This window comes from Phyllobates terribilis, unplaced genomic scaffold, assembly GCF_046119375.1.
Source record: "Phyllobates terribilis strain yellow unplaced genomic scaffold, ASM4611937v1 Scaffold_4__5_contigs__length_816908805, whole genome shotgun sequence".
Lineage (NCBI taxonomy): Eukaryota > Metazoa > Chordata > Amphibia > Anura > Dendrobatidae > Phyllobates > Phyllobates terribilis.
In genome coordinates, this window is record NW_027362764.1 from 793,711,446 (window position 1) to 793,726,579 (window position 15,134).

Below are 15,134 nucleotides of genomic sequence, written 5' to 3' on the forward strand. Positions count from 1 at the left end.
CCACAGAACTTCTAACACCAGTTGTGCCCAACCCGCATACTCTCCTGTCACAGATACCTTCTAACTCTCTTTGCTTTTCAGTGATCGATTTGGCAAATGCATTTTTCAGTGTACCATTACATCCTGACTGCCAGTACCTGTTTGCTTTCACATTCCAGGGTAGTCAATATACATGGACAGTGTTGCCACAGGGTGCCCAGAATTCACCCACAATGTACACTGCAAGTCTGCAGGAAATACTGGAGGGATGGTCTGAACCACATATCGTTGTTTTGAAATATGTCGATGACCTGCTCATTTGTGCCCCCTCCAGGAAACAATGTCATAGTGCAACTATATCGCTTATGTTGTTTCTCTATCACGCTGGCTGCAAGGCATCGAAAGATAAGCTTCAGTTTTGTAAATCTTCAGTCACCTTTTTGGGACATTGCATTACACCAGGAGCTCGTCATTTAACAAATGCACGCAAACAAGCAGTACAGGCATTCACCGTCCCCATTAATGTTGCAGCCCTCAGAACTTTTCTTGGACTTGTTTCCTATTGCAGACAGTGGATTCATGCCGTCTCTGTTTTAATGCAGCCCCTCTATGACTGTCTTACTCCAACACCTTTCATACTAACACCAGAGGCAATAGACTGTTTTTATTCTTTCAAGAACCGTATTTTGGCCGCTCCAGCTTTGGGTACCCCTAACTATGAGCTCCCATTTAGTCTGTACCTTCATGAACAAGCTGGACATGCAGCAGGAGTTTTAACTCAAACACACGGTGATAATCAGAGACCTGTTGCCTATTTTAGTGGCAGATTAGACGCGGTAGCCAGAGGTGCGCCATCCTGTGTACGTGCTCTGCATGCTGTTGGACTATTACTCCATAAATCCGCAGACATTGTTCTTGACCACCCGCTCACCATTCTAACACCTCATGATGTCTACACTATATTGAACCAAGTGCAACCCGCTCACCTCTCAGCAGCACGTCATCTCAGGTTACAATGTGCACTGTTAATGCCTCCCAATGTTTCTTTACAGAGGTGTACTACTCTGAACCCAGCAACTTTGTTACCTCTCTCGGATCTAAAGGAGGGGTCAGGTACTGTGCTTTTTAAGGAAGATCCAAGAGAGGAAGTTCCTAATGACTGCGTACAAATGATGGCACAAGAAACGGCAGGTTTACCTACTGTATTTGAACATGAATTACAAAATGCAGATTTTGAATTTTTTGTAGATGGATCCCGTCATCAGGACGATTCAGGTACCTTCCATACTGGATATGCAGTTGTCTCCCTCAATGCAGTAATCAAGGCAGAACCCATGCTCCCACACCAATCGGCTCAAGAGGCCGAACTTAGGGCCCTAACCGAGGCCTGTAAACTAGCAGAAGGTAGTATTGTTAACATTTACACGGATTCTAGTTACGCATTCGGTATATCGCATGATTTTGGTCCCATATGGAAGTCAAGAGGTTTCCTGACGGCAGCAGGACACCCCATTAAGAATGCTGATGTGGTCCAGCAGTTAATTGATGCACTACAACTACCCAAAAAAGTAGCCGTCATAAAGATAAGAGCACATACCAGACGCACTGACCAGGTGAGTAGAGGTAATGCGATGGCAGATGCAGCGGCAAAAACAGCAGCCTGTAAGCCGCAACAAGGGTCAACAGTACGTCAGTTAAGTGCCCCTAAAAACCCCTTTGTGTCGGAGGACATCTTATCCCAAATGCAGGCTCAGGCTCAAAAGGAGGAGGTTGATAAGTGATCAAAGGAAGGTGCATGCCTGAATGAAGCAAATGGGGTATGGGGGAAAGGGACACAACGATGCCTTCCAGGGGCACTGTACCCAGCAGCTGCCCAGATACTACATGGGCCGACACACCAATCTAAAACGGCTGTGATGAGTGTGATGCAGAAACATTGGGTGGCACCAGGATTCTCCACCTGTATAGAAAACCTGATACAAGGGTGCATGATATGTGCTACACATAATCAGGGTAGAGTAGTTAAAACACCACCCAATCACACCCCCCGGCCCCTCTATCCATTCCAGAGACTGAAAATTGATTATATTCAGCTGCCAAAGTCAGGATCATGGGAATATGTGTTGGTCTGTATTGATTTGTTCTCAGGATGGCCAGAGGCTTTCCCGATTGCCAAAGCCACGGCTGCGGCAACCGCAAAGAAACTGCTCGTGGAGGTGGTCTGCAGGTATGGGGTACCAGAGGTAATTGAGAGTGACAGAGGTACACACTTCACAGGTGAAATAATAAATGAAGTCATGTCAGCTCTAGGAATTCAACAAGCATTCCACACCCCATATCACCCACAAAGTAGTGGTAAAGTGGAAAGACTGAATGGGACATTGAAATTAAAAATTCAGAAAGCCAAGGCTGAGACAGGAAAACCATGGCCAGACTGTTAACCGCTTGCTCTGTTTTCAGTAAGATACACGCCTAATAAAAAGACTGGACTCTCCCCATATGAGATATTGTTTGGCAACGTACCCAGCCTAGGGTGTTTCTGTCCGCAAGCATTAGAAATGAACAACCATGTGCTAAGTTCCTACTTGAGGGCTTTACACAAAAAGATTAAGCAAGTACATGATAATGTCTTCAGTTCTCTTCCAGATCCAGATCAAGACTCTAGCAGCCATACGCTGCAACCTGGAGACTGGGTGGTTATAAAAAGACACGTGAGGAAAAGCCTAGATCCACGGTTTGACGGACCCTTTCAAGTTCTGCTGACCACAAGTACAGCCGTTAAGCTAGAGGGAAAAGAGGCCTGGATCCACGCGTCCCATTGCAAAAAGATACTAGGAGAACCAGCGGACAAAGAATGATGACATTGTTTATACTTACCTGCATCCTTGCGACCACAGGTGCATGGACTAGGTTGAGCACCATGGATGGAGATGACAATAGATTCATTAGACACCATCTTGCTCTAATCAATGGACTAAAGGAGCAAAACCAGACTACTGCTAATTGTTGGATATGTACACATGCCCCTGTGACGTCCACTAGCATACCCTTTCTCGCTGTCCCAGTCTCATGGGAAGAGATAAACTTTTGGGCGGACTGTTCAGATACTTTGGCCAATAATTCCACACAGAGATTTTCCTTTCTAAATCCCGCAAATTGGTTTAAAGGTATCGGTGGGTGGTTGGCTGGTATAGTACAAGCTATTTTACAGGTTTTGCTAATGTGTCTTGCGGTTTATTTGGTTTTTAAGCTTTTTCTAATGTGTATTCAGTGTTGTACTAAAAGAAAATATAGAGATTCATATTGATAAATGAAGGAACAAAAGGATGGAATGTTATAGCAGAAGATGGAGTCCCTCAAGTTTAAAGACCCCATCTATGCTATATAAGTCTGACAGTTATTTTAGGTGAAAACAACAGCAAGCTGAAATGTTCCTTCTTGTATCAATAGCGTGCCCTCCCTGGCCAGATGTTTCTTCTTGTAGCAATAATGTGTTCTTGCAAGAAGATAACGTGGCCTTGCTAGCCAGATATGTCTAATTAAATATTTTAAAGCATACAGAAACTAGCTTTTTCGCTTGTTCAGCTAAACTGTATAATCCTTGCTCCTCCTGTACCAGTCGCTGACTCGTTTTGTTAAGATTATGTAAATGCTTTTGTTATGTACAGTACAGACCAAAAGTTTGGACACACCTTCTCATTTAAAGACTTTTCTGTATTTTCATGACTATGAAAATAGTACATTCACACTGAAGGCATCAAAACTATGAATTAACACATGTGGAATTATATACTTAACAAAAAAGTGTGAAACAACTGAAAATATGTCTTATATTCTAGGTTCTTCAAAGTAGCCACCTTTTGCTTTGATGACTGCTTTGCACACTATTGGCATTCTCTTGATGAGAAATGCGGGCTGCATTTTTGAGACCCCCTGATCTAGCGGCTTGGTATTGCATTAAGAGTAGACCTCTTTGTTGCTGGTTCTTGGCTTGCTTCTTAACTTTCCTGCATTGCACACTGCCTACCTGCGGTTTCCTGACATTCTCCGCCTGCCTGCAGTTTCAAGCAGTCCACCTACCTGCGGTTTCTCAGCAACCTCTGCCTGCCTGCAATTTCCTGCACTCTGCCTGCCTGAGGTTTTCTGATGTCCTCTGCCTGCCTGCAGTCTCCCAACCTGCCCGAGACTCGTGTGCCTACCCAGACATTGGGCTTGGAGCATCAGCCTCAACTTGTGAGTCTAATAAGCAGTCTGTGAGAGAGAAGTCATTTTGATCAGTTTGTGAGAGAGGGGACATGGGGAGCAGTCTGAGAGATAAGGGAATATGGTCCAATCCATGTGAGAGGGGGCAAGGGGAGCAGTCTGTGAGAGAACTCAATCATCATTATCAAGAAAAAATCAGATGAAGGAACGAACATATGCAAATTTCTTTATGGACTCTGAGACCTATGAATTCTCTCCTACTGGTTAACATCAGATTTGGAATATTAGGAGCCCACTCACCTCCGGTCTCTGACACAGCCTGCACCAGATATTTGGACTCTGCCAATACGCTCATCTCCATGGTCTTCTTCCCAATTCCAAAATTTCTGAGAAATGTCATGGTGAAGCGACGGAGTGATCGCCACCGTGGTCCATTCATACCTAAGGAGAAAAGGACATGGAGACATTACTGGCTGCATACAGAACAAGAGTTTTCTAGCACCTCCCCTCGGTCCTATAATACTTCCAAGCTTTAAAGATATACAGTCAGCCACAGTGCCCCAACATCTACCACTATACCCCTGGTGTTAGCAACTTGGTCTATTTTATTTAGGAGTCATGTACCCACTCACAAAGAATTGTGGGGGACCTCACAGTTTGAAAATTACCGGTATACAGAAAACAATCTGATGTGGAGAGCGGGGATAATTACTGTACATGTGAACTTATCTTTGCCCTGTTTCCCAGAGATAGTAACTGCAGCTTCATCTCCCTCCTCCCCTCCGACCTGTTTAGTATTTGCTATATGACTCTAAATTGATTTCTGATTGGAAGGACGAAGACACTGACAGAGATCCTACATGATGCTTTAGTCTCACCATATCCCTTGGTGGAGACGTACAACACTGGGATGATGGGGCGCGCGCTGAACTTCTCAGCGTGATTTATCAGGGCGTCTTTCACCATCTCATAGCCGCACAGGACGATCACAGGTTTTGACATTTTCCAAATGGTGAACATGGAGCCGTATTTTTGGCTGAGCTGATGGAGGAAACACATTTGATGAATTAACATGAAGCTGTCATACATTCCTCTTTCTCTAAGATTGGATCTCAGTAAATTATCAGGAGAACTTACCGTTCACACAGTCTCTTTACAATGTAAAGATCGTAAAAATATAAATTTCCAGATGAATCGGATTAAGCTTCTTTCACCAATTTTATTTCAATCCCTTTACAATCCTGGTACAATTCAGTAAAAATTTAAGCATCGTATCATGACTATGGAGTGATGTCCGATACGCGCAGAATGATGGTGGAATTTTCACTAGTTTCTACCTGCATTTTAAAGCGATTGAAATAAAAATGGTAGAAGTTTTAATCTGAAACCAGAAGAAATCTACATTTTGTGATCTTAAAAATTTGAGCCAAGCAGGGTCCATTTCTTGAAGATGAGAACAAAAGCCTTAGGCCCCCTTCACCTGTGCATGTTTTCGATAAGCTTGGCGTCCATTTTCACTCTTACCGGAGACATGTAGACATGCACACACATTAAAATCTTGGTGATCCTCACATCTCCGTGTTTCCATGTGACCCACACGTGGATATGTCCGTTTTTTGCGGCAGCACGGATGACAACACATAACTCACACGTGCACATGGATGACACAAACTGTGTCATTCGTGTGCCGTCTATGTGACACTTACCAGAATACAATGCAGGATATAAATAATATAAGTGAGTACACCCCTCACATTTTTGTAAATATTTTATTATATATTTTCATAGGACAACACTGAAGATCTGACACTTTGATTCAATGTAAATTTGGTACCCTCTAAGTAATACACAACCATTAATGTCAAAACTGCTGGCAACAAAAGTAAGTTCTTAACTCAGTGAAAATGGACAAATTGTGCCCAAAGTGTGACTATTTTGTGTGGCCACCATTATTTTCCAGACCAGCCTTAACTCTCTTGGGCATGGAGTACACTAGATCTTCACAGGTGGCCACTGGAATCCTCTTCTACTCCTCCATCATGACATCATGGAGCTGGTGGATGTTAGAGAACTTGTTCTCCTCCACCTTCCAGTTGAGGAGACCCCATAGATGCTCCATAGCGTTTATGTCTGGAGACATGCTTAACCAGTCCAGCACCTTTACCTTCAGTTAGTTTAGCAAGACAGTAGTGGTCTTGGACATGTTTGGGGTCGTTATCATGTTGGAATACTGCCTGGTGGCCCATTTTCCGAGGGAAGGGGACCATGTTCTGCTTCAGTATGTCAGAGTAAGTGTTGGGATTCATGGTTCCCTCAATAAACTATAGCTCCCCATACCAGGCAACACTAATGCAGCCCCTAACCATGACACTCCCACCACCATGCTTGACTATAGGCAAGACACACTTCTCTTTGTGCTCTTCACCTGGTTGCCACCACACTCGCTTGACACAATCTGAACCTAATAAGTTGATCTTGTTCTCATCAGACCACAGGACATGGTTCCAGTAATCCACGTTCTTAGTCTGCTTGTCTTCAGCACAGTGTTTGCGGCTTTCTTGTGCATCATTGTTAGAAGAGGCTTCCTTCTGAGACCACAGCCAAGCAGAACAATGTGATGTAGTGTGTGGTGAATGGTCTGAGCACTGACTGGCGGACTCTCCAACCCTGTAACCTCTGCAGCAATGTATATGGTCTGAGCACTGACAGGCGGAACCCCCACCCCTGTAACCTCTGCAGCAATGTGTATGGTCTAAACAATGACAGGCGGACCCCGCACCCCTGTAAACTCTGCAGCAATGTGTATGGTCTGAGCACTGACAGGCGGACCACACACCCCTGTAAACTCTGCAGCAATGTGTATGGTCTGAACAGTGACAGGCGGACCACCCACCCCTGTAACCTCTGCAGCAATGTGTATGGTCTGATCACTGACAGGAGGACCACCCACCCCTGTAACCTCTGCAGCAATGTGTATGGTCTGAGCACTGACAGGTGGACCCCCCACCACTGTAACCTCTGCAGCAATGTGTATGGTCTGAGCACTGACAGACGGACCCCCCACCCCTGTACCCTCTGCAGCAATGTGTATGGTCCGAGCACTGACAGGCCGAGCCCCCACCCCTGTAACCTCTGCAGCAATGTGTATGGTCTGAGCACTGACAGGCGGACCCCGCACCCCTGTAACCTCTGCAGCAATGTCTATGGCCTGAGCACTGACAGGCAGACCCCCCCCACCCCTGTAACCTCTACAGCAATGTGTATGGTCTGAGCACTGACAGGCGGACCCCCCACCCCTGTAACCTCTGCAGCAATGTCTATGGCCTGAGCACTGACAGGCGGACCCCCCCACCCCTATAACCTCTGCAGCAATGTGTATGGCCTGAGCACTGACAGGCGGACCCCCACCCCTGTAACCACTGCAGCAATGTGTATGGTCTGAGCACTGACCGGCGGACCCCCCACCCCTGTAACCTCTGTAGCAATGCTAGCAGCGCTCATACATCTCTTCTGAGAAGATGACCTCTGGATGGCGCAGTCTCGTGCATTCTACTTCTGTGGTCGACCAGGGCGAGGCCAGTTCTTAGTGGATCCTGTCTTGTTAATCTGCTGTATGGTGTTACACACCTTGCTGTAACTCAGGTTCAGTGTGTTAGCAATCTTCTTATAGCCTTGGCCATCTTTATGAAGAGCATCAGGCCTTTTCTCAGATCTTTAGATCTGTGCTAAACTTCCAGTGATCAGTATGAGAGAATGTGAGAGCGATGACACCACATTTACCACCCTGCTCCCCATTCACACCTGAGACCTGGTAACACTAATGAGTCACGTGTCACCGGGGAGGGAAAAGGGATAATTGAGCACAATTTAGCCATTTTCACTTAGGGGTGCACTCATTTAGACAATGGCTGTGTGTTTAGTTATTTACAGTGAAATTTACACTATTCGATATATATAGATAATAGATACATAAATAGATAGATAGATGCAATAGATATCAAAACACAGATAGATAGATAGGTAGATAGATAGATAGATAGATAGATAGATAGATATGTGACATGTAGAAGTAGTGCTGTTGCTTTAAAAGCTTTCAGCAACTATTAGAAGTAACACAAGCACAGGAGACAGGAAGTGTTGTGCTCCAGAAGCATCCAGCAACTATAGGGGTTAACACAGTCACAGGAGAAGGGGAGTATTTTAGCAGAGCTCCAGGGGGGTTGTGGGGAAGTTGTTTACTGTCTGGCCAGAGCCAAAGAGAAATGTGGTTTATGATCTGTATCTCACAGAAGGCAAGGGAACAGAATTCAGGTCAGGAGGCAAGCTAAACAAAGATCAGTTGGACTCCCTGAGCTAACAGTGTGAAGTATTATCGGCCAGGAAGATAAGGACAGGAAGGAAGCCTGTCATAGAGATCATCTCCCTCATCACACCCTTCCCCTCTCCATCTCCATGCAGGATAAAGAATGCCGAGTACTAATGAGTCCTGGTGAAGGAAAAGCCAGTGGTTATGTATGCATTTAAACTGTGCTGCACTGTGCTGCCGGTTAATAGACTGTGAACTGCTGTGCTGCAAAGGAGACTGTATGGTTATTAGTGGTGCCGGTTGCTCCAGAAACTCAGACTGCACTGTAATGAAGAGTGTTGCTGTAATATCCCTGAATTGCACTGGCCGTGCTTCAGATTAAATTCCACTGTTAAACTGTTGAAAAAGATTCTTGTCAGATGTGTCTGGTTAGCAATTGAATCTATCGTGTGCCTGAGAGAAGCTGCAGCCTATGGTCTCTCTGAGTAACAGTTCCCCCAGAATTCCAAAGAATTCATGAAACCCGTCTCACCCTATCTGGACCTAGCGGCATGGGTGTAACATTGGTGGCCTGTACGGGGATCCTGAGCAGGAATTAGCATGTAGAGGGAGAAGAGGAAAAGTGTCTGGAAAAACACAGCAGCACAGCACCTCAATTCAACTCTGCTACACCAGTTAACGAGGACCAGCCCTAAAGAAAACTCTCTAGCAGCAATGGATGTGGAAATACAAATGGACAGAATTAGTGAGCTGCTTCTTCAGTTAATTCCACGGCAAGGCTGTCAACCAGACCAAAATCCCTTTCATAGGCTGGGTGGAAGTGACTTTCCAACTGAGGGCCACGAAGAACAGCAATGCCATTGAGCTTTTGGTACCTTTTCTCGTGACCAGTGATCAGAACATGGCAGAGGATCCTATCCTGGGTTATAATGTAATCAGTGAGGTTATCACGAAACACAAGTCAGGGACGCTGGCGGTTGATGCAATTGCCACATCACTTGCAATACCCAACGCCGTGGCGGAAAATGTGATTCATAGAGTAAAGAAAGTTCAGAATATAATAGGTCTAAAAGAAGTCAAGGTAATCTGGCGCCCAACCATCATCCCTGCAAACCAAATAGTGGGGGTGAGGTGTGGAGTCCGGGTAGAACCGGGAAGAAAAGTCCAGAAAAGACTGTTTGTGTCAAAAGACTCCTCAGAACTTTCAGAATGCCTAGTTCAAAGTGAGCTGCTCTTACGATTCCTACTGGTGGGTTTGCTTGAGTGACAGTACCAGTGATGAATACTACGAAACATGAAATTAGATTGAATCCAAATACTGTGTTAGGTCACATTGAAACCGTTAAAACGGTATATCCAGTCAGTGTGAGACCCGCCCTGGGCAACTCCCCACCAAGGAACAGGAGTTGCCCAGGGGAGGAAATTGCACGATCCACCTCAGGGTCCTGGGATAACCCAGTGTCCCTGGAACACTTGTGTGCTGAAGATATAGTGACATCAAAACAGATGCTGATAGAAGAGTGTCATGCGTTCTCCAAAGATAAGTCTGATATAGGCGGTATCCTGTTGTTGCATTTGAAAATCAAATTGAAAGACACGACCCCAGTAACCAGAAGTTATATGTCTGTGCCAAAACCATTACATTGTGAAGTGAAAGAATATTTACAAGATATCATCAACAAAGGTTGGGTCCAAAAGTCAAAGTCATCTTATTCCTTTCCTATTGTCTGTGTTAGGAAGAAGGATGGTACGTTGAGACTCTGTTGTGATTACCGGGAACTAAACCGAACGTCAGTACCTGATAGACACCCGATACCAAAGATCCAAGATATGCTGGATAACCTATCAGGAAGCACCTGGTTTTCTGTCCTCGATCAGGGTAAAGCATACCACCAAAGGTTTGTCAAAGAGTCCAGTAGACCCTTTGCAGCATTCATCACACCGTGGGTATTATATGAGTGGATCTGCATATCGTTTTGCCTCAGTTCAGCTCCAGCAGAATTCCAGAGGAGCATGGAGACATGTTTAGAAGCATTGAGGGATGATATCTGCCAGCCGTACTTGTATGACAATGTTGTACACAGCAAAACCTTCCAGGAGCATGTTGAACACGTGAGGACCGCATTACAATGGTATCAACAACACGGAGTTAAGTTGACCCTAAGAAGTGTGAACTGCTCAAAAGACAATTCCAATTTCTAGGGAAAATTGTGTCCGGAGAAGGATATACCATGGACCCAACTGAAATCGCTTCAATACTGGCTTTAAAAGCCAAGCGGCCCTCTACCTTCGGGGAGTTGAGGCAGATATTAGGATTCCTCTTCTACTATTGTACTTATATTCGGAACTTCTCCAGGATTGCCACCCTGCTATACCTCCTCTTCAGGGGGGGGGGCGAAAGAGACAACAACGCACACAGAGAAAAAGAAGACCGGGCTTAAAAGAAACAATGCTGCTTTGTCCCAACAGCCCATTCTCTGGACAGCAGACCACCAGTAGGTATTGGAAGAACTAGTAGACTGCCTGGTAAAACCACCCATCTTGGGATATCCTGGTTTCATTTTACTATTTGTTCTTCATTTTGACGCTTCTCAAGTTGGACTCGGAGCTGCCCTGTATCAGCATCAAGATGGAAAAATGAGAGTCATCGGTAACGGTTCTAGAACGTTGACAGATGCCGAAAAGAATTACCATCTACATTCCGGGAAAATTGGAGTTCCTGGCATTAAAATGGGCTATCTGTGAATGATTTAGAGATTATCTCTACTACAGCAAAGAGTTTGAGGTATACACTGACAACAACCCTTTGACCTATGTCCTCACTACAGCCAAACTGAATGCAACGGGTCAGAGATGGGTCGCTGAACTAGCTGACTTCAATTTTAGCATCAAGTACTGGCCAGGAAAATGCAATGAGGATGCTGATGGATTGTCAAGATTGCCACTAGAGCCTGAGGAGTTCATGCAAGAATGCTCGGAGGAAGTCAGTCAGGAAGCAATTGAGAGCATTACCCAAGCAGTGCAAGCTTATCAAGAGGAAGACACACCATTGTCGTGTCCGTTGATGGTGGAAACCACCATAAAAGCAAGGGAACATGATCACCCCTTGTCCATTCAACAACTACCAAAAGGAAAAATCCATAGAGCACAACGGGAAGATCAGATAATTGGTAGAATACTACTTTATGTGGATCAAAGTCGGTTTCCAAGTAAACGGGAGAGAGATAATGAGTCACCAGCAGTATCTGTTTTAGTTAAAGAATGGACAAAGTTCCAACTCAGTGAAGACAGTATCCTGTATTGTAAAGGAGGACAAAACCGTCAGTTGGTACTACCCAGAGTATTCCGTAGGTTGGTCTTCAAAGAACTCCATGAAAACTTGGGACACCTGAGAGTGGTAAGGACAACGAACTTGATCCATGAACATTTCTTCTCGCCGTACATGCGGAGAGATATTGAGAAGTACGTGACCAGGGAGTGCGGGTGTCTGAAAGATAAACATCCCAACACATCAACCCGGCCACCTAAGGGCAACATCCAAACTACGTATCCGTTTGAGATGGTCTCAATAGACTTTCTACACCTTGAAACGGTCAAGGGTGGTTATGAATACATATTGGTGGTGATGGCCCATTTTACTCGATTTGCCCAAGCATATGCCACCACCAATAAAGCTGGTCGAACAGCGGCAGAGAAGATCTTCAATGATTTTGCTTTGAGGTTTGGGTTCCCTACGAGATTACACCATGACCAAGGAAGAGAATTTGAGAACCAGATTTTTGCCAAGCTAGGAAAGTACTGTAGAATTCAGAGATCCCACACAACGCCCTATCACACAGAGGGTAATGGACAAGTGGAACGTTTTAACCGGACTTTATTGTCGATTTTGCGCACTTTAACAGCTGACGAGAAGAAATACTGAAAGAGTTCTCTGTCAAAAGTGGCACATGCCAATAACTGTACAAACAGCAATGCAACGGGTTACTCACCCTTCTTCCTATAGTATGGACGATTGCCAAGACTGCCAATCGACATCATATTCGATACTCCGGTGTCAGAGACTTACCTAACGTATCCGGAGTACGTTCGGAAATGGATGGCAGAGAATTGGCACCGGGATGCCGGGTGCTAGTCAAGAATGTACATGAGAAAGGTAGTCCAGGAAAACTTAGTTCATACTGGGAAGACAAGGTGTATGTGGTCGTAAAGAGGAAAGCCGATGACAGTCCAGTGTATGAAATCAAGCTGAAGATAAGGATGAACTCTTTATGTATCAAATGACCAAGTTCTCCAAAAAATATGACGTAGTGGTCAAGGGAGATTTCAACTATCCAGACATTTGTTGGGAATCTCTCTCAAGTAAAGCTAACAGGTAAAGCAAATTCTTATCCTCTCTTGCTGACAACTTTATCTTCCAAAAGGTAGGGGAGAAAGCAAGGGGATCTTCTACTTTGGATCTAATCCTTATAAACAGGGAGGAAATGGTTGAGGAGGTAAAAGTGGCTGGGACCCTAGGAGGCAGAAATCATGCTATTATAGAATTTTGGATAACTAGAGGAGGAAGACTGTGAAGTGATGTGAAGACTCAAACTTCAAGGTTAAATTTCAGAAAGGCAGATTTTAAGCGACTCAGAAAGAGAATAGGAGGGATCCAATGGCTGGATGTCCTTAAGGACAAAAATGTCCAGGAAGGATGGGAAATTTAAAAAAATTAGATTCTCAAAGCACAATCGTTAACAATCCCGAAACGTAGGAAGAATGGGAAGCATTTAAGGAAACCAGGATGGATGAACACAGAACTTAAACACATGCTAAAAAGAAAGAAAGAAATATTTATTAAATGGAAAGAGGGAGGCATATCTAAAGAAGATTATAATGCAGTCTGCAGAACCTCTAGGACATGTATCAGGTTAGCTAAAGCTGACAATGAATTAAGGCTTGCAAGAGATGTCAAAAGCAATAAATAAAGATTTTGGGGGTATGTCAAAAGTAAAAGAAAAGTCAAGGATGCTAATGGATTTTTACAGGAAGAAAATGGTGAAATGGTAATAAAGGATGTTGAGAAGGCCAAACTTTTTAATTCCTATTTTGCATCTGTATTCTCTCGGAAAGAAAATGTAACATCAGCTGATCTTCACCGTCCTATTAAAGGAATAGAATAATCCAAGTTATCTGTAAACAGAGAGATTGTGACGGAATATTTAGCTAACATAAATGAGTTCAAGTCTGTTCAACCATATCATAAATCCAAAAGTTCAACCATGTCATAAATCCAAAAACTATCTGCTCTTTCTCTTTTTACTGCTACTACTCATTTCAGGGGATATCTCTCCTAACCCCGGACCACCCTCTGCCAACCTGAACCCTTCCCCCACCTCATATCAAAACCCTTTTAGCCTTATTAACATCAGCTGTACTCCTTCATCTCCATCCTTCAATTGCGCACTGTGGAATTCTCGGTCTGTATGCAACAAGCTTCCTTTCCTGCACAATTACTTTCTGACCAACTTTCTCAATCTGCTGGCCCTCACTGAAACCTGGATCCAGGATTCTGACACTGTCTTCCCTGCTGCTATTTCTCATGGCGGCTTGCATTTTTTCCATTCCCCGAGACCTGCAAACAGACTTGGCGGTGGGGTCGGCATTCTCCTGTCCCCACATTGCACCTTCAAGGTCATCCCCCCCAGTACGATCACTCTCATTCCCTTCTTTTGAGGTCCACACCATCAGGCTCTTCCATCCCCTCTCCCTCATAGTAGCGGTCGTATACCGTCCCTCAGGCTCACCCACCCAGTTCCTTGACCATTTTTCTTCCTGGCTGCCGCACTTCATGTCCTCAGATTTACCGACCCTTATCCTGGGAGACTTCAACATCCCCATAAACAGGCCCACCTCCTCATCCGCATCCCAGCTTCTATCTTTAACCACCTCTCTTGGCCTCTCACAGCTTTCAAACTCTGAGACACACAAAGATGGAAACACCCTTGATCTGGTCTTTGTCCGGCTTAGTTCAATTCCCCACCTAAATAACTCCCCTCTTCCCCTCTCTGATCATAACATTCTCTCCTTCACGCTCACAAATCTTCACCCGCCCCAGCACACTCCTACCTATCACACATTCAGAAATCTACAAGCCATTAACCCTCATACACTTACAGACTCCCTTCTAGAGATGAGCGGTGTTCGACTCGAACTGTTCGCCAATCTCAAATTCGAGCTGTTTTGGGCGGTGTTCGAGCCGTTCGGCGAACACAAACAATTTGAAAAAAATTTGGCTGTTCGAGGTTATGTTCGATAACTGTTCATTCACCGAAATCAGAACTGGATTTTTTCTCAGTAATGCTGAAAATTAATGTTAATACGCAGTTTGAGTGTACAGCGGGGCGGGGGGAGCGGCAGGGGATGGATCTCTGCAGGAATAATGAAGATCTCCATTTTTTTTTTCTCTTTCCCGCATTTACAGTGGGGAGGTGCAATCTGTTAGCCTATCAGCAGCGCACACACGGAGCGAACTGCTTTTTTTCACACAAGCAAGGGCATGTGTCATTGGCAGTGTATGTCACCTGTCCTTTCCCTATAAGACCCAGCCATTATGCCCGTCGCCACCATTTTCTCACTGCTGCAGCTGCGTGTTAGACGGCACTGC

The 15,134-nt window shown here is 44.8% G+C and overlaps 1 protein-coding gene across 1 annotated transcript in view; it reads right to left on the minus strand.

The window, feature by feature from the left end:
* LOC141266085 (cytochrome P450 2C25-like) overlaps positions 1-15,134 on the minus strand; it is a 464,905-nt gene that overhangs the window by 242,152 nt on the left and 207,619 nt on the right. The window contains exons 3-4 of the mRNA XM_073679991.1: positions 5,061-5,223; positions 4,483-4,623 (exon numbers count right to left, since the gene is read on the minus strand). Coding sequence (XP_073536092.1) covers positions 4,483-4,623; positions 5,061-5,223 — 304 coding nt within the window. The remainder of the gene's footprint in view (positions 1-4,482; positions 4,624-5,060; positions 5,224-15,134) is intronic.